The following is a 23,868-nucleotide window of genomic DNA, read 5'->3' on the forward strand; positions in this document are numbered from 1 at the left end:
GGAAATTGAACATTAACGTCTTACCTTCAAAGTTCATGCAAATATGATTGAGTTGAGGTGGAGAATAACGTAATTAAACATGATGATGCTCTTTAGAATAACTCTTGGTTATAATTAGCATTTGGAAAGGAGCATATGGGCTAAATGTATATTAGTTTGATTAGTAATTGATATCTGGGGTGGTGTTGGGTGTTTTCTCTCCCAATCTTGAAGCAGCTTCATGTGGGCTAGCTCTCATTCATTTTGTTTTTTTCGTTGGTTTGAAAGAAAGGAAATTGAGGCAATTCATTAAATTGAATAGATAAGAAGACGCTGTACCCACCGAAAAAGGCACCAAGCATCGCACTCAAGTCGACAAAGACGGCTACACCAGATAAATGACACGCCGCGGAATTATGCACCTAGTCACAATATGAAGCCAAGTAAAACCTACCAAATAGTTATAAATTAACATGATAAATTAAAATTTAAAAATATTATATTACAAAGTTGACTTTAAATTTAATTCAATTCCATAAAATCGATTTATGAGGTGAGGTTTACAATGAAATGTTCGCCGAGAGTGACAGCTCGTGCATGAGATAACATATTATGGGTGGTCCGATAACGGTCCGATAGCGGGTGACCTGATAAGCCCACCAAACACTCGTTAGGATAAACTTTAAATGACTCTGATACCATGAACTTTAAGTCTAACTCAATCCCATAAAACCAGCTTATGAGGTGAGATTTGCACACACTTATATACCATGAAATGTCCTAATGTCTAGTCGATGTGAAATCTCTAACAGATTATTTTTTTCAATCTAGACCGGTGTAAACAAGTCTAGTTTGGATTTAGCTTGTAAAAGTTTAAAATTTAAGTTTGACTCATTTATTTGTTAAAAAAATATTAAGTTGAGTTTAATTTGTTTAACTCATTTATAATGTAATTAAATTTGTTTTTATGGATTTTTTCTTAAACTATTTTTTAATATTATCGATATAGTATCTATTTTTTTTTTTCAATACTAGTCTACCAATAAAAAAGTATACATGAGTTTTTTCGTCGGAACAATTATTAATGTGTTTAAAAAAATAGTAATTTACAAATTTAACTTAACGTCTAAACAAAGCATAAATATATAAGCTAATCGTGAGCGTTTAATGTCAAAATTTTAAATTCAGGTCAAGCTCATCTAAATAATTAAGCCTAATGAAAAGTTTGAGTTTTTTACTCAACAAAGGAGCAATTAAAATGTTCGACTCAAAATAATGTACTAACACTATATGTTTGTTTTTAAGGTAGCATTGTTCACGAAGTAAGAAAAGTGCATATTTGTATTAAGTGATATTGGGGAAGTCTGAGTGATATTTTGGGGGAAATAACTTTTTCTTTTCATATGTGTAACGATTTATGAAGAAAGACATGGAGGTATGTTGGAGATCTCACATCGACTAAAGATAAGGACATTTCATTGTATATAAGTGAATGCAAACCTCATCCCTATGAGCCGATTTTATGGGGTTGAGTTAGGCTTAAAGTCCACTTCTTAACAAGGTAGGTTGTTTTTTACGTTGTTATTTTACGTATGGTTGTTTGGACTGACTTTGCTTTGCTCTGAATTCTTTTGTTGATCCCTTATTCTTGCTCTCTCTTCACACTCGTAATGGGCTATAACTCTCTCTACCCTTGGGCCAAATGCGATATTCTTCACGAATTTTCCATCTTCACTACTTCTGATCAAGTCGAAAACTTTCGTCATGTCCAAGCCTTGAGTCGTTATGGTATTGAAACGCATATCGTGGTCATTCCCTGTTCTTATGATGACCTTGTTTGTAAAAATTGTCAAAATGAAAAACTGCTATGTTTTTTTTACGAAACTCTCTTTACTAAGTTAGGCGTTCGTTTTCCTTTATCACTGTTTGAACGAGGTATTCTAAACATGATGAATGTCGCTCCCACTCAACTTCACCCAAATAGTTGGGTTTTTGTCCACGCTTTCCAAATCCTTTGCACTCATTTTGTTATTGATCCCACATCGAACATGTTCTTCTATTTTTTTGAATTTAGACCTTCAAAACGGACCTCATGGGCTTCTTTAAACGGTGCCTCTGGCCGAGGTCTTCTATCCCTGTTTCAATCTTCCTACAAAAGTTTCAAAGGAAAATTTCTTAAAATTACCCGTGACTTCCCTAATTCCGATCTCCTAGAGGGGTTCCCCTTGTACTGGTCCTCTTGTCCTAAAAGTCAAACTTCTCGTGCTGCAGACACCTTTGAAAATTATGAAATTGATAACTGCAAAATGCTCGACAAATTGGGTGTCATATTTGAAATGCCCATTCTTTTAAAGCTCAAGTCCCGATCCACTGACGTTAAAGTCTATATTGGTACTTACACCTTCTACTTGACTTTTCCTTGCTTTTATACAATGATGTTAACCTCTATGGTCTTGCAGAAAACGCCATGTCTCTGAGCAGAGCTGAAATGCGACGTCGCACCAAGAACAAAGGAAAAACGACCTCGGTTGCCGCTACCATAGACTCTGAGAAAACCACCACCATTTCTCTTAAACGCCCCTGCCGAGACCCTAATCTACAAATATCCGAGCATCTGAACTTGGAAGCGGCACATTCTTCCCATCATCACTCGACTTTGGCGAACAAGCATGTTAGGGTAGAGAGCCTCCTTGCACCTCTTCTCCCCACCTTATCCTCTTGGACAAACTTCTTACATTACTTGGGTAAATTAGCACAAAGTCATCAGATCCAAGAGCATCAACTTGAGGAAGATGTGGTGTCGATGAAGGTTACAAATACTCGTCTTGAGGCTCAACTTACTGCGACCAAGCGGGAGAAAGATTACCTACATTCAAAGTTGCAACAAACTTTGGCTGAACTGGCTCAGAAGCGTGAAACATTTGTTGCTTCTAGAAACCTGCTCCAAAGCAAAGTTCAAACTCTCGACACCGCCCTCGAAGCTACGAAAGAAGAAATTGATCACGAATTCGTAGATGGTTTTAGTGCTGCTTTTGAACAGTTTCAAGTTGTTTACCCTGATCTCGATCAATCGAAATTTGACCCTTTCAAAGTAGTTGTTGATGGAAAAATAGTGGAAGAGTAATCTTAATGTCATGTCTTACTCTCCTTTTTGTGTCGAACTTTGAAATTTTTTGGTTTGTATTTATTTGCATATTATCCGCGCTTTTGCCAGAGTCTTATGTATTGTCGCTTCTAAAGTCCTTTACCATAGACATTTCCCGACTTGCTTGTTGTCCTTCAACTATTAACGATTTAATATGCCATGTATTGTCTTCTTTATTTCTTCTTATGCAAACGATGTCAAATTCCTTCCACTTTATATTGTGGGGACTTCATCATGCAGTGCGCGAACTTCTTAAATTGTATTCGAATGATATCGGAATCCCTCTCAGTTATACTGTGGGGATTTCATAATGCGCAATGCATGGCCTTCTTAATTTAACATGGTATCTGAACATGGTCAAAATCCCTCCCAGTTATAATGAGGGGATTTCATCATGCAGTGCAACCTTTTGAAAATTTCTTTCAAAAACAAATCTCAATCTCTATTTCAAACTCTGTAAAACTTGTGTTATTTTGATTTGAAAGAAATACTATATTTATAGCACTTGAAAACTAGTCGTTCAAGGCAACATTAATGAGCTAAAACAGTTTTGATCTCATTCAAAACAGTTAAAATAGGTTTTCAAAAAACTGTTATGAAAACACACAATCAACCAGTTGAAACCACGATTTAACCGGTTGAAGTGGATAGAAAGTTACATAACCAAGTCAAAAACAGTTTCAAAACCTTTAAGCCAACTAAGTGATAAACAACTTATTATATCGATAATTTATCAAGACCATGACTAAAATTATGAACAAAGCATGTGGACCCAAAAACTTTGGGAGGTAAAGAGTGGAAAGGGTCATGTGAAAATAAAATAAAATGAGGAATTTTGTCATCTAAAACTGAAGATGGCATGCGATTAATGAGATAACATGCACTAAGAACAACATCACCCCAAAAACGCTAAGGAACACCACCATGGATTAAAATAGTACGAGTTGTTTCAACAAGATGTTTATTTTTGCGTTCAGCTACCCATTTTGTTAAGATGTATAAGCACATGAAGTTTGATGGAGAATACCATGAGAAGGCATAAAATTTTTAAAAGAATGAGAAAGATACTCACGTCCATTATCACTGCGCAAAATTCAAATGGAAATCCCAAATTGATTTTTAATTTCATTGCAAAATATTTGAAATATAGAAAACAACTCATAACAGTTTTTCATTAAAAACACCCAAGTATTTCTTGAATAATCATCAATAAAAATAACAAAATACTGAAATCCTAAATTAGACTTAATATGACTTGGTCCCCAAATGTCAGAGTGAACTAAGGCAAAAGGAGATGAAACATGTTGTAAGACACTACGAGGAAAAGAATGTGTTTCCCTAACTGACACGACTCACACAATAAACTAGATATATTAGACAAACTTGGAACAAGCTGTCGCGTCTTGGCAAGACTAGGATGGACCCAACTGAGCATGAACGAGAGAAGAAGAATCCATAATCGTGTCAATATGTGCAGAGATTTGTAGTTGATAAAGTCGTGTCAATCATCCGTCCCAAACTCCGGTCCTGTAAAGAAACAAAATCTTTGGTAAAAGAAATAACACAATCAAGGGAACGAGTGAGACAACTAATGGATAATAAGTTAAATGGAGACCCAGGGACATAAAGAACATTATCAATAGATAAAGAGGGAAAAAGATTAATAGTACCAACACTATGTGATGGTACCCTATATCCATTGGCCATGGTGAACGAAGGTAAATAACCTGTAGTAGATAGGGAAGAGAAAAAAATTGATTACTAATAATGTGATCTGTGACACCTGAATTTAGAACCCAAGGGCCAAGGGAATTAGAGGGAGTGAGGCCAACAAAAGATATACATGAATGTGCAACAAAAGCAGTGGAACTAGGGTTCTGACGATCCTCATACCATTTAAGAAATTCATTGAAAATAGTAGACTGGCCTGGGGTATCAATTGAAGTATGGTCCACAGTAGCAGCGGAAGCGGAAGAGGGAATGGAAGAAGTCATAGAAGATAAGGACAAATATAGTCACCGACAATTGACAGTAGGAGCAAAAATGAAGGCTCCGACGAGATTCTGACGGCGTCTCCGACAAAGGTCTGACGGCGTCTCCGACGAATGTCTGGTGAGGCGGTGGGGCGGTGGTTGGAAAATTTCAATGAACAGTGAGTTCACAAATAAAAATTGAACCTTAACCGTACGCTCTAGATACTATATTAAAGTAAAAAAAAAAAAGAGTATATTGAACACATAGGATTAGTTTATGGCAATTGCTTCCTGCACCATATAACTGCATCCAATCACAGGGGAAAAACCGAAAATACCCTTAAGAAAATGGGGTACATATAAAATTACATTTCGGACCCCCTTTTCTGGAACACAATAATCTCTTCCGGATAATTTTTTCCATAATGTATTATTTTCAGTTCCAGATTTTTTTATCCGGAATGAGATTTTGATTTTTTTTTTCCAGATTTTTATATCTAAAACACAAAAATATCTTCCAGATTTATTTTTTTGGAATGCATTATTTTCAATTCCAGATTTTTATTTCCGAAATAAAGGATATTTTCAAAAATTTTGAAATTACGTTGGGTGCAGGTTCAAAAATGTTGAGTGCAGAAAGCATTTACCTTGAAAAAAAAAACATATCGACTAAACCCATTACATAAATATAAAATATATAATATCTATAATATTTAGATATTATTTAATTATATCTAATAATAATATCTGACCATCGTAAACAATGCATACTGTGTAAAAGAAACTTTTCTCATATGAGAATGATGTAGAGATAGCGCTTTTCATAATTGTGATCACGACACCATCGGTTGTTAATTTGAGTTATCTTAGCTAAGATTGTTATGTACGTTTTCCATAGCCACTGCAAATTCAACAAGCTATCCAACTCACTTTCATGCACATCAATTATTGCTTTTTCCTTTTTCACAATAATTTGTTTCTTTCACCTATCCGAACTAAAAATATATATATTTTAGGACTGATATATTTTGTTTATCATGTTGCATTATACGGATAATTTTAAAATTTAAATAAATAAAGTTTATTTGACACTTTAACAATAAAAAATAATCACTTTATAACTGATTTTAAATAAAAATTATATTATAATGAATATTACTTTATAATCGATTTTTGAAATAAAAAATTATATCATTGTCCAATATAGATGGATAAATGGAATTTATACAATAAATTAACGATATCTTATCAATTATTTTAATTAAATGTGAATAAGTAACATTAACTTAATTATACTTTTATTTGATCCATCTAAATTTTGTTTGGTAGCTTATGATTTTTCACACTGACTTGACAAGTAAGCACGAATGAGATTTGAAAAGCAGAGCAAAAAATTCATGTGCTGTATTTTGTTTGTTTTCATGATTCAGAAGATTAGAATTCAGAGGTTTAAACAAGAGGAAGTAGTATCCTAAAAAGTGCATGAACAGTGAGTGACGCTATAAAGTCCAACCCCACTTCATTCTTTTATCTATCATTCAAAGCCAACAGCATTTCTGAAGCTAGGCATACACAGAAATAGAAAAGTTGCTGAGAATAACTAATGGAAGGGAAAGAGAGAAAGATCATGGTGGCTGTGGATGAAAGCCAAGAGAGCATGTATGCACTCTCTTGGTGCATCACCAATCTTCTTTCTGATACCAACAAGCTTGTGCTCCTTTACGTTAAGCCACCCTCTGCTTTCTACTCCTTGGATGCAGCAGGTTACTTAACTAATTTCACTTTACTTATTGTTTGTACCTTATCTTAAAATCAGGCTTTTCACTAACTTGGTAACTGTTGTCATGATTTTACAGGGTATATCTTTTCCAATGATGTTATTGATGCTATGGAAAAGTACAGCATGCACTTGGTTAATTCAGTAATGGAAAGAGCTGAAGCTACATGCAGAAATTTGAAGGCTAATAATGTAGATCTAAGATCCACCTTAATTATATGCTTGATTAGTAGTCCCTTTTGGGGTGGTTTGTTTTTGCCGTTCTATTTTTGATTCTTTGAATTTGGGATTTTGCAGGTGAACATGGAGAGGGTAATTGGGATAGGAGATGCCAAGGATGTAATATGCAGTGCAGCCAAGAAACTAGAGGCTGACACCTTGGTCATGGGAAGTCATGGCTATGGATTCTTCAAGAGGTAACAGTTAACAAAGATTATTGATTTTATTTGTGTATGGAGGCAACTGCAATATGAATGACTAAATCGGATTCTTGGTTATAATTTGCAGAGCAATCCTTGGAAGTGTGAGTGATCACTGTGCCAAACATGCTGAGTGTCCTGTTGTAATCGTGAAGCACCCATAAGAGAGATTGGTTTCCTTTTCTCACTGTCTGCTTGGTGAATGGATTTTCTAGACATAGCTTTAACTGCTTCATAGTACCTTACCTTCTTGTTTCCCCACAGTTTGTGTATAGAGGTTTCACTTTTATTTAATCTTTTCCTGTGCTTAAATCATGAGACTGTATGAACATATGCTTCTGCCAAATAAATCAGCTTTACCCAAAATAAGCAATCTCAAGTCCTCAAAGAACCACTGCTACAAAACATGACTCAAATCTTATGATCCAAGAGGACTAACCCTTTAATTAACCACTTGAAACCTATTGCGATGGGATCTACCGAAAAAAAATGAAATCAGTGAATCATAAGAAAATCTATAAAATATTATTACACCACCTTCAATTCAAAACTCAAGATTTCTGTGACACTTTTTTTTGGTTTAGGAGCGGATGGAAGGGCTTCTTATATTGGAAAAGGGCTGCTTCTTCATGCAGGCCCATAAATTATAGCGGCACCCCCATAAACTTTATATGGCAATTGCTTCCTGCATCCAACGCTTTTGAACCTGCACTCAACATAATTTCAAAAATTCTGAAAATACTCTTTATTCTGGAAATGAAAATCTGAAATTAAAAATAATGTATTCCAGAAAAGTAGATCTGGAAGTGATTATTGTGTTCCGGATATAAAAATCCAGAAAAAAAAAAATCAAAATCTCATTCTGGATAAAAAAATCCGGAATTAAAAATAATACATTCTGAAAAAAAAATTATCTGAAAGAGATTATTGTGTTCCGAAAAAGGGATTCGGAATGTAATTTTATATGTACATAATTTTTTAAGGGGTACTTTTATCTTTTCTCCTATAATTAGGTACAGTAATATGGTGTAGGAAGCAATTGCCACTTTATATTTCCAAAAATACACTTATGTGAAAAAGTTAAAAGAAATTGAAGATTACATCGTTTGGAAGTATGTTAGCTTTTAGATTATGTAATTTTTTCAAAAGATATATTCTAGATTAATAATAATAATCAGTACAGAAAAATCAGTGCAGAGTGAAATACATCTAAAAATTAATACTTTTCATCATTCAATCACAAACTTAATATAAAATGCTCTCAGGTATATATACAACCACAAAAAAATTTCAAATGAAAATCCCGTTTTAGAGGTGCTTAGGCTTGGGATGCTGGGGTTGGATGGGGTGCACTGAGAGAGAAATAGGAAGAAGAGGTAGGGTAAAAAATCTAAGTAGGGTTTTAGGGTTTTTTTTTTTAACTAAAAGACAAAAATATAATTGTACAATAAATATGGGATGACGTAAGAACTTATGGGGTGCATGAAGCAGCTTGGAAAAGCAACTTAATTTTGTGAGCAATCCAAGAGAAGGCATTGCACTTTGCACTCCCATCTTTTTAAAGTTGCACCTTTTATGAGAGGTGAAATAAAAATTTGTCCTTAAAAAAATATATTATAGATTATACATTTTCGTATATATTTTTTATTCAAAAAATACATTTCAGAATGTATAATTTGAAATGTATTAATATACAGGATTGCATAATTCAATAATACATTATAGAATGCATGAAATGTATTCCCATAATCAGAAAATGCATTTTAAAGTGTGCATTTTGAAAATATATTCCAAAATATAAAATCGAAAATGTATTAATACCTTTTGACATGCACATTTTGAAATTAAATTTTGGATCCATAAATACATTATACAATATATTTGCATATTCCATAATGTATTTTCAATTCAAATCCATAAATATATTTCAATATACACAATATGAAATACATATTTCTGAAGAATAAAATTAAAAAATCAAATTTTATGAGAGTACATCATGTAATGTTATAGTTGGCCTAAAAGTTTTTCGAGTGTAACTCAAACTTCAATATTTTGTTTAGATATGGTGGAAAGGGAAAGAAAGATGAAAAAGTGGGGTTGTTTGATTTAGAAAAGTGTATACATTTTAGTAGAAAGTGATATGGAAGTTTGTAGTGAATTGAATTGATATGACTGAACAAATTTAAAAATTTAATTATAATAAAGATTATTATTTACTCTTAGATTATTTTTTAATAATATGTGTCAATTGTATTTGAATGCAAACAACTTTTATATTTAAAATTTATAATTAATTAAAAAAATAAGTAGGGAAAGAAATTTAATATTTATTAATTTATTTTTAACATATTAAGTTAATATTTTATGTATAATATATTGAGTCATATATTTATGTTTTTAAATATATTGATAATCATAAATGAAAAAAAAAATAGAATTAATTTAAAAAAATAGGTGGATATTTTTTGAAATATTCATACAATCGATTATACTCACCCCTTTTTCTTTGTCTTCCTTTTCACTCAAATCATGTCATCCAAATATAAAGTAAGAGTTATTTTTTTTTTAAAATGATTGCCATATTTTTAAATTTGCTTTCAATCTTTAATTGCAAATTATTTATTAAATTATTGTAATCAATTTATATAATATTTATTTTCAATTGATAATTCAGTTAATATATTTCATATTTTTAAGACATTGTTGATCTTAAACTATTATATTTTTTTTTATTAATTTTACTTTTAAAAAAGTTCCACCGAAACAGATGTTACTCAAATTTGATAAAACAAGACAAAGAAATGACTGCAAAAGAGTGGAGTATACAGAAGATATTAGAATTATTAGGGATTAAATATGTATTCAATCTCTAATTAAACTATAATTTTTTACTCCTTATAAAAAATTCAACTGCTTTTAATAATCTTTTGTTTTGTTTAAAGTATTTTGGACACTGCGTTAAATATTGAAATAAAGATACTTAGCACTTTAGGAACCAATAACATTATAGAAAAATGATTAGAGATAGTAAAAAAGAAATTTCAATAATTTATAAAAGATAAAAAATAAATTTAAGGCTATCACTAATTATGTAATAAAGTTTTTGTGGGAAGAGTAAGATAAGTAAGATATTTTTTTTATTAGAAGTAACGTGATTGTAAATTGTAGACCAGGGAATGAAAACAGGCAGTGTTTTGGTACTGCAGGACAAACATATCTTACCCTTTCAAACAATGAGCATCTATATATTTAGTTTGAGGTAAAAAAAAAAAATTGAAGTTTCAGATTTAGTTTTCTTTTTAAAAATTATTACCAATTTTTAATAATTTTAATTTAAAAATGAATCTCTTTTATTCTACATTTCAAAATAATAAAAAAATAGACAAAATTTAAAAAGATTATAACACACTAAACTCAAAATATTTAGAACAAGTAGAGATTTTACCTTTGGATCTTGCTAAACAGTGTCTTAAAGACATTAGTTATGAAATTAAAAAATTAAATTCATATAATAAACGTATGTAAAATTTGAAAAATACTTTTTTGCATCTCAGTAAGAAATATCTCTTTTAATTTCTTAGTTTGGCACCGATTGGCCTTTACCTTTTAATTTGAGTAGAGTTCATGTTTCCATAGAGCAAACCAAGTGGCAAGTGTGTATATTTCTTTTGGGCTGTGTGGAATCTCTAGTTGGGCCTTAGGGAAAAGTACTTCTTACATCACCAATTGACAAATTATTCTCCCATCTTCCTATTTTCTTCTTGTACCTCCATATTTATTGTACAAAAATAATTTTAACCATTTTAATCTACATGAAGTATAAACTTATATTTTTAAATAACTTCAGTTGCAGCTCCTATCTTCCTTTCATTCACGACATTTTCATCTTTTCCAACTTCAGTGTTTTTGAGAGAACAATTACATTATTTCACATGTTTTAATTTATTTCATAAGATAAATTCACTCTTATATGAAACATCATAAAAATTCTATCAAAGAAAATAACTATGGTTACTCTTGTATTGGTTCCATGAAGTAAGATGTTATTGCAACCTGAAGCAACCTCATAATCAAAAGTTTCACCGAAGATAATTTTTTTAATTTTGTACTCCATTTTTTACGCCTTATTATTATTATTATTTATTTTTTTATTTTGTGGTTTTTGGATTATAGAATAGGCGAACAAAAACACAGTAAAAACACTATAAAATTTACTATAACTATCAACGTATATTACCAGCCATCATAAACAACTATCACCACTTAAAAATGAAAAAGTAAAAATAACATTTTTCACCGTACTAAAAATGTATAGAGGTACATGGAGAATTTGTCCATCTATTTTGCTATTTTAGACGTAGGTCAAACTATCAAACTTTCTTCCGAGACTATTGTCAAACTTTCTTCTAATACTATTGTCAAACTTTCTTCTCTTTTTTTCCTTCAACATTCTTTATATTTTTTTCAAACAATTCTTTTACTTTTATATTTCCTCTCTTCAAGACTGATGATTATTTTGGGTATAATTACGAGGTAAATAAAAGTTATATATATATATATATATAATATGAAAATGAAATACTTGTTAGCATGAAATATGAGATGTTTTGTGGTAAAAAAAATAAATTTTCCATATTTTAAATTTTAATATTAATATAAATTATTCGTTATTCCGTAGAATAATTAATATCATTATAATTTTAATAATGTATTTGGATAGAAAATTTTAAAACTAGTAATTACTTTTCATACATAATTTGAAATATTTTATAATAAAAATATAATGTTTGAGTAAAGAGTTATAAAAGAGATTTGAAATTCTAAACTTACACGAGATTAATTGAATTATTTAACATTAATAAAAAATTCATAATTTTAAATTTGTAATTCTCCTCTTTTTTTTTTTTCAGTTTAGTCTTACTCTAAATGATGTTAGCTTGATTAAGGACAAAACATTTGTTAGCTTTATCACTTTTTTTTTATAAAAGCTTTATCATAATTTCAAATGCATCTATTTTCTGTTTATGTAAACTAATGTTACTTCTAGTTGATGTCAATCAATATTAATTGGAGTTATGTAATGGAAAAAAAGTAGATGAAGATTATGTCTCTATCAATGTTAGTTAAGATTTCACTTACCAACAATAGGATGACTATTTTTTCGATTATGATTTTTCTATTAATGTTAATAAAAGTTGTTATTTGAATTTACAATGTTAGGATTTTGTTGCTGTAAACCAATGTTATTTGTTTTTTTTAGGATTTTCTTAGCCATTGTAAATAATATTTTTTAGTGGATGTAAACTAATTTTTTTTATTAATATTTGCCATTTTTTTATGTCTGCCAAATTTTTTTTAATTAATGAAATTATTTTTATTTTTTTTTGTTTAAAATTGAATTTTTTTCTAATGTTGATTGAGAAAACTTTAACTAATATTTATTATATTTTTTTTTACTAATATCAACTCAAAAAATTTCAACGAACATTGATAAAAAATTTGACAAAAAAACATTAATTAATGTCATTGTAAAAATAAATTTAATAAATATCAATACAGATAATTATGACAGAGATAAACTAAAAGTAATCTCAACTAACGTCAATAAAAAAAATTCAATATCAATTGAAAAAATTTAGTATTTTTAAAATCTAAAAATAATATTATTCAACATTGACCTAAACGAATATTTTTAAATTATTATCAATTATTTAATATTTAAATAAATTTTTTCACTAAATGATAATTAAAATATTTTATTCAAAATAATAAAATTAAAATTTAATAAGTTTAATTAAAAATATTTAGAAAATAAAATAATTTGAAATAAAAGTAATTATGTATTTGAATATTTGAGAAGATAACAAATAGTATCTTCATAAAAGAAAAAACAAAACGCATAATGTGACGTAATAAATCTAGTTATGAATAGGGCATTAGACACAGATTGTTTTGAAAAGTTAGATTCACAATCAGCATATCATTTTGACCTAAATAAAGGTTAACTGTTTAAACCAATTAATCATTTGATTGATTAATAACTTTTACATTTCATATATTTTAATTTCATCTTGTTAATTTAACGAAAAATATTTATGACGTCATTTAACCACACTCTTCCAACCAATTTTAACGACGTTGAATGGTGCATATGTTAAAGGAACATACAAATGAAAATTAATCAAATAAGTAATAAACATTATCGTTAAACTACTGCACAAATGGATGAGAATCAAATTAATGAATAAGAGTTGTGTCATTCTTCTATAAATTGAAAGAGAAAATAGTTTATATATAATATTGTGTGAACAAATTATATTATTATTTAATTAGAAAAATTAATAAATGATGAATTTATTAAATTTTATCATAATTCGTAAAAGGCGTATTTACTATAAATTTGTAATGGTTCAAATCTAATTTATTTTAACGTTTTTACACAATTGATATATAAAACTTGTAGTTAAATTAAATTACTTTTTAATGTCTAAAAGTGGACAATGGAGAAGTAATATAATAATATTAAGAATCGAGTCAAACCTTGCGTTTAAATATAATATTATATGATTATAGTGAATTAGCAATTATTAAACATTTATAAGGCTTACCACTTGAATATTATAATATATTTATATTTGTCAAAATATGATAAAGAATTTGTATTATAAATTTTCATTATAAGATTATGTAATTTGTAGTTACCCAAAGTAAAGGAAGATACATTTCTTGCTCATTATAATAGAATTAATTCTTCTATATATATAGAAGAAAAAAAACCTAAAATACTATTACACAAACCTAAAGCATAAGTATGAAGTCTAGATAAACATGAAATTCATTATGAATGTTAAGCAATGGTATCAAGTCACATCCTCACCAAATTGCATGTGTAAATCTTTATTCTTTTTTAACAATGAAATCCAAAAATTACCGTAATCCTAACTCTTTTCTCATCTAACTAGTGTCTATTATTGTAATCTCCGAGGCTAAGTTTCCAGAAACTTTCGCCTTGAATCATGCCACATTATCCATGGCTACAGAAGGTCAAGCTCACAACCAAACCAATTCGTCATAATTGCGGTCGTTGATGGTTCATCATATTAATGATAGCGTACGACATACACCATTATTAATTAATGCTATACATACATCTACATTTTATCTCACCATCATTACCCTTCGAAACAAGGTCAAAAGAAACTTTTCCGTTACAATTACACCACATGGAAGCAACAAAAACTTCATTTTAATTCAGTAGGACGTCCCTACCACTACAACGAAAACATCTTATTACACTTTCAAAAGTTGTATTCTGAACTCTAAAAAAAATAATGTAGTTAATAAACTTATTTTAAATGATGTATCGATGTCCGATGTCCAATGTCCAATATTCGTATGATACTTGTGGGGTATGTATCCGTGAAGTGTCTAATTCAAAAAGTATTTATTATATTTTTGACAATTCTAGTACAGTTGTAACACAATTTTAAAAAGAAAAAATACATTAATTTTCTAAAAATTCAAATTTTATTGTATAAATTATTATTATGATTATAAAAATAAGAAACAAATTATTATGAACCAGTCATAAGAAAAATCTTTCCGCTCTAAAAAATAATCTAAAACATACTTGTGCACATAAATCTTTATTGTCAATTTATATAATTCATAATTATATAATATATAGATCTGTATCCCATGTTCAAGAGATTTTACGTATTTTTGTTTCATACCAATATCCTGTTAGAGTGTTTAGGATGCATAGTGAGGATACAGATCTTAAAGGTATAATTTATATTAGCTTTTGATTCGAAAATGGTGAATTGATTACTTGTTTAACTTTGACCTCAATCAAAATCGTGATCCCCGGCAAGAAATAAGGATAAGAAGAAATGAACTAAACTGTGTCATTGAGTAGTTTAAGGAAAAAGAATTGATGTAGCAGACATGTTATACCCCAAGTCAAATTTGGAAGTGACATGGTAACAGACACAGAGGCCAAACTCATCTAATTGAAAACTACCGAGTCCACCATTATGTGCGTCACAGGATGTAGCGGTTTAACAAACATCAATTCCTTTACCAAACGTGCCCTTGACGTAGGGTTCCAAACACCAATATAATGCAACCCAAACCCAAACTCCTTTGCTTCAACTCAATCTAAGTCACACTCATTGATTGTGAGAGATGGGGAACCAGGTCTCACTTCGTCCCTCCGATGGCAGGGGCAAAATCGTGTTGTGGGAGGGTTCGGTGCATGAAATTGAGCAATCAGTGACAGTGGCAGAGCTGATGCTGGAGCACCCAGAACAAGTGGTGGTTGAATTGCATTCGGCAGTTAACCAGAAAAGGCCAACGCCATTGCCAGCTGATAACAAGTTAGAAACAAACAAGGTGTATCTGATGGTTCCCGTGAAGCGAGGGAAGCCCGTTGGGTTAAGCGGGGAAGAAACTCGACGCATTCTCTTCATCCTTAACTCTGCTCTGCATTCCAAGTCTCTTGTGGGGTCCTCAAAGTTTGTTCCTTGGCTTACGCGTTTGTGCCAAAACACTACAATTGTGGAACCAGGGAGAAAGGAAGAGGAAAGAGAGAGGTGCCAGTTTTCAGAACTTCTGCCAGAAATTTTAGAAGCGAGGCCGGAGTATTTGAACAGGCAGTTGTCGGGAAAAGAGTGGAAACCTACTTTGGACACCATTAAGGAGAAGAACATTGACAGAAAACACTCTCACTGGTTGTTCCTCAGGACTTTCTAGTCCTACACATTCAATTTCTACCAAACTTTTACATGCAGTTTTTTAACTGCTTTTGGTATTTAGTTTAAGTTGGAGTTTCTTTTCGATAATCTTGTCAAAAAATATGCAGAGAAGGTTAAATAGATTATCGAAATAAAACTCTCATACTTGTTAAAACAGTTTTTGTTTTTGAGTATATGCAGTTAATTAGGGAAAATGTTGGTTCCTTTATGTGGTTATTGATCTGTAATTAAATAATATAGAAATCTTTTACATGGCATCACCTGGTTCATAAATCTCAATTAATGATTTTTTATATATTTTTATGAATATTTTCATGTTTTAATTACATATGTTGAAAAATTAATAGAAGTGTTTCAAGTAATATAAACCAAGATGCATCTTGTTGTTGTAAATATAAACTTTTAGACTTTTGTAGAATAATATTTATGATTTTTTTATGAATAAATGATAGTTTTGTTTAATTTTCAAAATAAAAAAATCTGTTAACCAGTGAATCTAACATAGAGTGAGACCAAGCCGAAAATATAACCCAGTTTGAAATATAAATCAAGCTAAGAGTTTGAAGCATAAAGTCAAACCCGGACACCCGTTTTCACATCACATCCCTTCTATTAATATCTCAAGCCATGCACTTTTGCATTTGTGGAAACTATATATGAAATAGGAAGATAGGTTCAACTCCATAACAAATTACATGCTGCACTAGAATCTGATGGTGAGAAAATTTTAATTAAAATTTTTGAACTTAGCATTTTAGTCTGATTGGAAAAAATGAAAAAACTGGCAAATTAATCTCTAAAATAAAAAAGTTAAAGTAAGTAACAAAACGTAAGAGTGCTTCTTCCTCCACCTCCATCCTTCTTCGGCTACCTCTATACACTTTTAAAATTCCAAAATTTTCATGTAAATGTTATAAGAATCTTTAAATGGTTCTATCGAGTGTTGAATTATTTCATCGAGTGATGATGCATCTATATACTTAACACTCAAATCAGTAAAAATATTTACAAATAATATGAATAAATGAATAATAAGATATATAAACATATTATGAATCTTGAATTTTGTTAGTTGAATGTGCATCAAAATTAAATTTAAAGAGTATATTATATTAGGTGAATGTTTGATTTTGCGTTGGATGAAGACAAATGCATATATATGATTTCATATATATTTAAGTCATTACTACTTTGCATAGCTTCTATTACTTATGTTTAAAGCATGTATCCGACATTCCAAATAGCGTACCAAATTGAGAGTGCACGTTTTCGCAATTACAAATGTTTTACCGATCATTCCTTTGTATCACAGGCTCACCATTTTTTCTTAAATCTAAAGCAAATACACGTAAATTTATAGTACATAAAAATTATTGTGTTTTATTTCCTTTAACTTTTGGGAAAAGTGATTATGATTGCATATGCAAAAAGCATTGTGGAGCATACCAAATATGGTGATGACCATTACAAGCCTGTAATAAGGTTGAGGCATCTTTCAGTGTGGGTTGGCACCCTCACACACAAGAAATAATGCAAAAAGAGTTAAACAGTGTGACTCCTACTTAGTTGGTTACTCACAATAATAAGGAAAATTATTCTCCCATGCAGCAACCTAGAACCACGGCTTATAATGCACTTCAACCATGACAAATTCTTTGGATGCAAAATTACTAAAAAAACAAGAATAGAAGGAAGACGATTCACGCTTCTCTTTTGCTAATCATTTGACAACTATTCAATGAAAACACTTGCATTGATATCTGAACCTAAACAAATAATAGAGATGATGAAGTTAAAGTTCATTATATGCATCTTACAAAGCATATAAAAGTAAGGATAAATAAATTGTTCTTAATAATAATAATAATAGCATAAATAAAAAAATAGAAATAATTAGAAAAAATGTCGGAATCACTTTAATGTAAATACATTGTCAAACATATTAACTTCACTGCAAACTGTACATAAAGGTAGTTAAGTTTCAGCTTCTTATTCTTCAATATATACATGGGCACAAATATAATCAGAAACAACTTATGCTACTTCAATATATTTTGACTTCTACTGATCCTACAGAAAGACATGTTCATTGTGTCACCCTTTACCATCTATATATGTGATAGCTTTAAGTAATTCCTCTCTGTTAATCGGTTTCACCATATGATAGTCCATTCCACTCTCTATTGTTATTCTTTCTGTTCCAGCAGTCAACGCAATGATAGGTATGTGAATATCATAAGCTTTCTCTATCCTTCGTATCCACTTTGTTGCCTCAAGCCCGTCCATAATTGGCATCTGTTGAAACAATTGTGGTCATTTGATGTTATGAGTTATAAAATAATAATCATGATTGTAAGTTGTTCCAACAAAATCAAAGCATAGATAGAAAAAGTCGTAGTGCATTGTGATTACCTGACAATCCATTAAGATGTAATCATAAGGAGGATGAGGAAACTCCCGAGGTAGACCCTCGTCAACTAGCCTCACTGCTTGTTCACCATTCTCACATTGCTCCACGGTTGCACCAAGAGAAATCAAAGTAGCCGATGCTATATTGCGCAAAAATGAAGTGTCATCAGCAACCAAAAACTTCTTACCCCTCAAGGGTTTATGACACCCTGATGAGTTTCCAACCTCTTGCGTTTCTCCTCGATGAACAAGAGTTATTTTTGCCTTGAATGGTCGTTTTCCCTTCCGAATTTGTTCAGTAGTTTGAAATGTACTTTTATCAGTTGAAGACACTTGCGATCTGTCCAGTAGAGGAAATGTGTATTTTGACAAACCTGGATCCTTGCAAGTCTTTAATGTAGCTCTCTCATTAGTCATTTCCCTCTTAGCTCTACTGGAATTGCTTTCCCAAGCACCACCAAACTCAGGAAGGAGCTTTATGGTTTGGAACAAACGAGTTCCATGAAATGGTTTGGATGTGACAATGTCATCTTGATTAAGGGCCTTGAGGTTGATTCTACGCATAAAGGGCTTATCCAACCACACAACCTTGCAAGGGTTGCGAAGGTCTTTCTTGAAGTTGGATACAATCGTGTAAAGCTCAGAAAAGGGTCCTGCATTTGCGTCAATCACAATAAGGATGAAGCAGGGAGAAGCTCCCATATCAGTTTTCTTGAAAACTAAAGGCATGAGCTCAGTTCCCTCCAAAGAAACTCTCGTGGCTATGTCAAGAGAACTATGAGGTGTAGAGCAATAACTCAAATCTGAAGACCCTGGAGAATTATGGCCACTAGAATGCTTAGCCTTCTGCTTGATCTTCCTAAGAGTATAAAACAGACTTTTCTCTGTAGTCACAACTTTAACTTTGATCCCTAACCTCTCCAGGAACCTCCGTGAAGTCCTTTGGCGCTCCTCATCAACAATCAAAAGAACCACAAGGGAAGCCTCAGGCTTAGGACTAGAGCTGCAAATACGTAACCTTGGACTCATGGTACAAATTCTAGAAGAACCAGAACATGAAGCGTGCATAGTTTGCTCCTGACCTTGCATTCTGTCTCCTGATCCACAACCAATACCCTCCCTTCTGCTACCATCTGATGGTGCCTCATTCTCACATACAGTGAGAAGCACATTGAACTTGAAGCATGTCCCTTTTTCACCAATATCCTTCTCAACAATTTCAATATCTCCATGCATCAAACGCACCTAAAGAAAATCAACATTTTTTTAATGAAGAAAAGAGTTTAACAAGCATGCATTTTCAATGTAACACTTTCGTAATGCAATCTATCACATACATAATCTTTGATATAACTTTTCAAACAGATACCATAAAAACCAGAAAATTGATGAAACACTATGTGGCACAATGAACACATGATTCACAAGTGTTGGCAATAAGTAATACTTACCAACGACTGCACAATCCCAAGTCCCAAGCCAGTTCCTCCTTGACCAAGAGCTGTGTTTTTTATTTGGACGTAATTCTCGAAAACAGACTTGTAATTCTCTTTAGGAATTCCTTTTCCCGTGTCATCCACTTCAAATATAAAATCCATAAAATGAGGATCTTCTTGGATTGAACGTGTGGATTCCACGTCACTACGTGCTTCAGTTTCGTTACAAAATAAGCATGATAAATATTTCTTGGAACCCAATTGGTTAAAAGTCACCGTTGAGTTCTGCAATAATTTTGGCTTCCGAGTCCATGCGCGTACTGCTATGTGTCCCTCATCAGTAAATTTCACAGCATTGCTCAGTAAATTACACAAGACTTGTTTTAGTTTGCCCCTATCACCTTTCACGCGAGAATATCCCACAACAGAACCATTACAAGGGTCCAACACCAGATCTACACCTTTCTTCACAGCCACAGGATGGTAGAAGTCAACTACATCTTCTAGGAGATGGAACACATCAAACTCCTCTTCCTCAAGTTGCATTTTTCCTGCCTCTATTTTGCTTGTGTCTAGTATAGAATTCAACAGTCCTAATACAGTACAACATGTCATAAATCAAATTTAGTAAAATCACACCACTTTTAATCTAAAATCTTAAACTAAAGAGTTTTGTAAAAGTTACATACCTAGTAAGTCTTGGGTACAACCATTCATTTGTTTCAAATTGGTCTCCAATTCTGAACCGGGGGCTACCAACTCTGAAGATAACTCTATCAAACCGGTGATGCCTGCGAGAGAAGCACGAACATCATGGCTGGCACTTGCAAAAGCGGCGCTCTTATTCATATTCTTTTTCTCAGCTTGTTGGGTGGCTTCACACTGTTTGATGAGTGAGGCACACAAATGCATTTCTCGCCTAAAGGCTTCACAATTTATGTATAGAAAACTGAAGAAAGCTACAAATATAGTGACCATCGTTATCACAAACACTATCAATCCCTTTTTCTTGTAATTCTGATAAATTCTCCCATATCTTTCTTCTGGGACACCCAACACATACACCTGTAATTTGATTAAAGAAAAAAAAAAGAACTTTTCAGTACTGAACATTTTTTTTAATTGAAGTTATATCAATATTTAAATTAATTTATCGTAAATAGCTTCATATGTGATTCAATAAACTTGTACAAATATAAAAACGTACCGATTCTATTCCCATTATATCAATAGTGTAGCAGTGAATTGAATATGCAGTATCCCGAATATTGAAAAAAGAAGCAACAGCTCCATCCTTGCATGAGACAGTGCCCTCATTACTTGTGGGATCACCATTTGCGTCCACTGATTGGAACGAAACTGTATCATTAGAAATTAGGAAGTGGGTGAGTTGAATCCCTTCCACAACAATTTTTTCATCTTTGGTAGCTAAATAGGACGTTGTGCCATGTTGTTGGTCTATGCGAGTGACAAAATCAGTTATTGGCGTTGCAGAAAAGCCAAGAGAGATCACTCCTCTTGTCATGATTCCAGCTGAAGTGAGGAACAAAAGATCACCATTGTCCCACTTGGTTCCCAATGAGGAAAACCCACTTGTCACATTAAGTGCTTCCCCAATCCAACTTGCATTCATAAAAGGGTTAGATACTATGTTTGTGGCTTCACCATGAACCTCTCCAGTTTCACGATTCACAGGTTGAGTGTAGATTTTGTTGAAGGCACCCCAACTTGATGATGATGAGTTGGAGTACATAGCTAGAGCTTCATCATTATGAGTGTAGTAGGAGAAAAAGAGACCTTCTACCCCTATGTATGAGATTTGGACCAAGTATGGAACCGTCTGAAATGCTTCAAACATTAACGGAGCCACCTATAAATACAAACCAAAAACTTTAAACCACCCAAAAATTGTTTATAAAACACTTGTTTGATATGAAAATGACAATTACTTTGGATAGAAATCATTACTAGACTAACATTCAAGATTACATAATGTTTGGAATTTGTGTTGCAGCTGGGTAGGAATCCAAATACAAGCCTGTCCATCTCTTTAAGATAATAAAAATTATTATTATTATTAAAGTAATAAATATTAGTAAAAATTAGATTAAAATAATAATAAAAACAATAAAAAACTATAAGGGTTGTAAAATGTAAAAACAAAGATTAAAAAAATCTTATTACTAATACTTAGGTAATTTCTTACAAATAGATTATTTGTATCGATAAAGATAAAATAAATAACATAATAGGACGTTAAAACTAAAAAAAACTATAAACATGAAGAATATTTCAAAAAAATATATATAATAAAAATATTATTTCTATAATAATGTTAATTATTTAGTTATAATAATAATAATAATAAATATAACTAATATTATTATAATAAAATTTAAATAGCATAAAAATACGATTTCAATAATATTATAATTAATTTCTTAGTTAATATATTATAATATTATAAAATTCGAGTTCTTTATATTACTTTTGTTTTATCGTAATAATAGTAGTTATAATAATAATTATAAGAATAATAATATTGTTAATATTAATTTTATAATAATAATTATTATTAGTACTATAATTAATATGTTTATATAAAAAAAATATTTACTAGTTATACTTAATATTTATAGAAAAAAATATATAATTATTTTAATGAAATATTAATTATAGTAACTATAATAATAATATTAATATTAAAATATTATAAAGTTACATTTTTTATATTAGTAATATACTAATAATAATATATTTTTATAATTATATTTAGTTCTAAGTATTACTATTATTATGATTATTAAAACAATAATAAATATTATTAATATCAATAATTTTATTATTATAAGAAAATATTAATTTTATTATTAATGTATTATAACCAATATATAATTAATTTTTTTAAATGATGTATTTGCACCATAATACTAACAAACACATTTCAAGAAATATTATCATAATTCATACTAATGATTTTTATCCTTAACAACGAGCACATTGTTATTTACAAGATACATAAATTTTTTATAAGAGGTTGTCTATAGTATTTGTTTTATTTGTAAAAATAATTAAAACACAAAGCAGTATAATACAGTGATAAACTAACCTTCGTCTTAATATGAGAGAAGGAGACATTGGTAATATCATCAAGAACTGAACTCAAAAACCTTGCCATGTTTGTTGAAGATGATTTCATTGGGTGTAACATTTGAGCTAAGTGCTCAATTTCTGATTGCAATTGGGGAACACTGTTTTTTGAGTTCATCAAATTCACATCTTTTTCCATACGTATGAATATGACATACCAGCATGGCGTCACAAAAATCAGAATTAACAATGCACCATATGCCTAAAACATACAAAATCAAATATTAATTAATTTAACGATAAAAAAGTAATAATAATATAAAATTAATACTCTACACCTAATACCAATTTTTCTTTTTCTTTTTTTTCTATTTTTTCACAATCATAGCCCTTTTCACATTTACATTATTTTCTCTATTATCCTATTTCATAGTGCAAGTGTCCATGAATCAATTTTCATGAAAATTAATTGGTGAAACCCAGTAATAATTTGCGATGAAATGTTTCAAATTAAATGAGGAAAAAGAAGAGAAAAAATGATAAGAAACAGAACATCAAAAAAATAAAATATAAGGAACTAATAAAAATACCAGTAGGAAGACGAAAGATGAAGGCCTCAAGGCCATTGATAATGGAGATTCTTTGAGTTTTCTCTATATCATGCTTCTCAGTCTATGTCTGCATTGGAAACTCAATAAACTCATATTCATCCAGATTTTATACACAAAATAGTGAAAATACTCCACCATTTTAGGAAGGTAAAATTTAGCAATAAGGAGGAAATATCTTCCAAAATATTTGATATTTTCTGCATAATATAATATATTCCCTACAATCCAAACTTTAATATTTTTCACTATTGCATCTACAAAAAAAATAAT

The 23,868-nt window shown here is 30.7% G+C and overlaps 3 protein-coding genes across 3 annotated transcripts; 2 read left to right on the forward strand and 1 right to left on the reverse strand.

Annotated features, from left to right (window-relative positions):
* The first annotated feature begins 6,504 nt into the window (after positions 1-6,504).
* On the forward strand, positions 6,505-7,662 carry LOC137830209 (universal stress protein PHOS32). The gene is made up of 4 exons (XM_068637400.1): positions 6,505-6,860; positions 6,954-7,066; positions 7,172-7,290; positions 7,382-7,662. Exons 1-4 carry the CDS (start codon positions 6,701-6,703, stop codon positions 7,455-7,457), a joined length of 468 nt encoding a protein of 155 aa, XP_068493501.1. The 5' UTR covers positions 6,505-6,700; the 3' UTR covers positions 7,458-7,662.
* A 7,524-nt stretch (positions 7,663-15,186) lies between these two features.
* LOC137830211 (uncharacterized) lies at positions 15,187-16,309 on the forward strand. The gene has a single exon (XM_068637401.1). The coding sequence runs from the start codon at positions 15,484-15,486 to the stop codon at positions 16,048-16,050; it is 567 nt and encodes a 188-aa protein (XP_068493502.1). The 5' UTR covers positions 15,187-15,483; the 3' UTR covers positions 16,051-16,309.
* A 1,655-nt stretch (positions 16,310-17,964) lies between these two features.
* Positions 17,965-23,613, reverse strand: LOC137829415 (histidine kinase CKI1). The gene is made up of 7 exons (XM_068636217.1): positions 23,578-23,613; positions 23,007-23,249; positions 21,105-21,767; positions 20,587-20,962; positions 19,913-20,490; positions 18,465-19,706; positions 17,965-18,347 (listed from the first exon to the last, which is right to left on the reverse strand). Exons 1-7 carry the CDS (start codon positions 23,611-23,613, stop codon positions 18,147-18,149), a joined length of 3,339 nt encoding a protein of 1,112 aa, XP_068492318.1. The 3' UTR covers positions 17,965-18,146.
* Between the last annotated feature and the right edge of the window lie 255 nt (positions 23,614-23,868).

Source organism: Phaseolus vulgaris, chromosome 7 (genome assembly GCF_000499845.2).
Source record: "Phaseolus vulgaris cultivar G19833 chromosome 7, P. vulgaris v2.0, whole genome shotgun sequence".
Classification (NCBI taxonomy): Eukaryota; Viridiplantae; Streptophyta; class Magnoliopsida; order Fabales; family Fabaceae; genus Phaseolus; species Phaseolus vulgaris.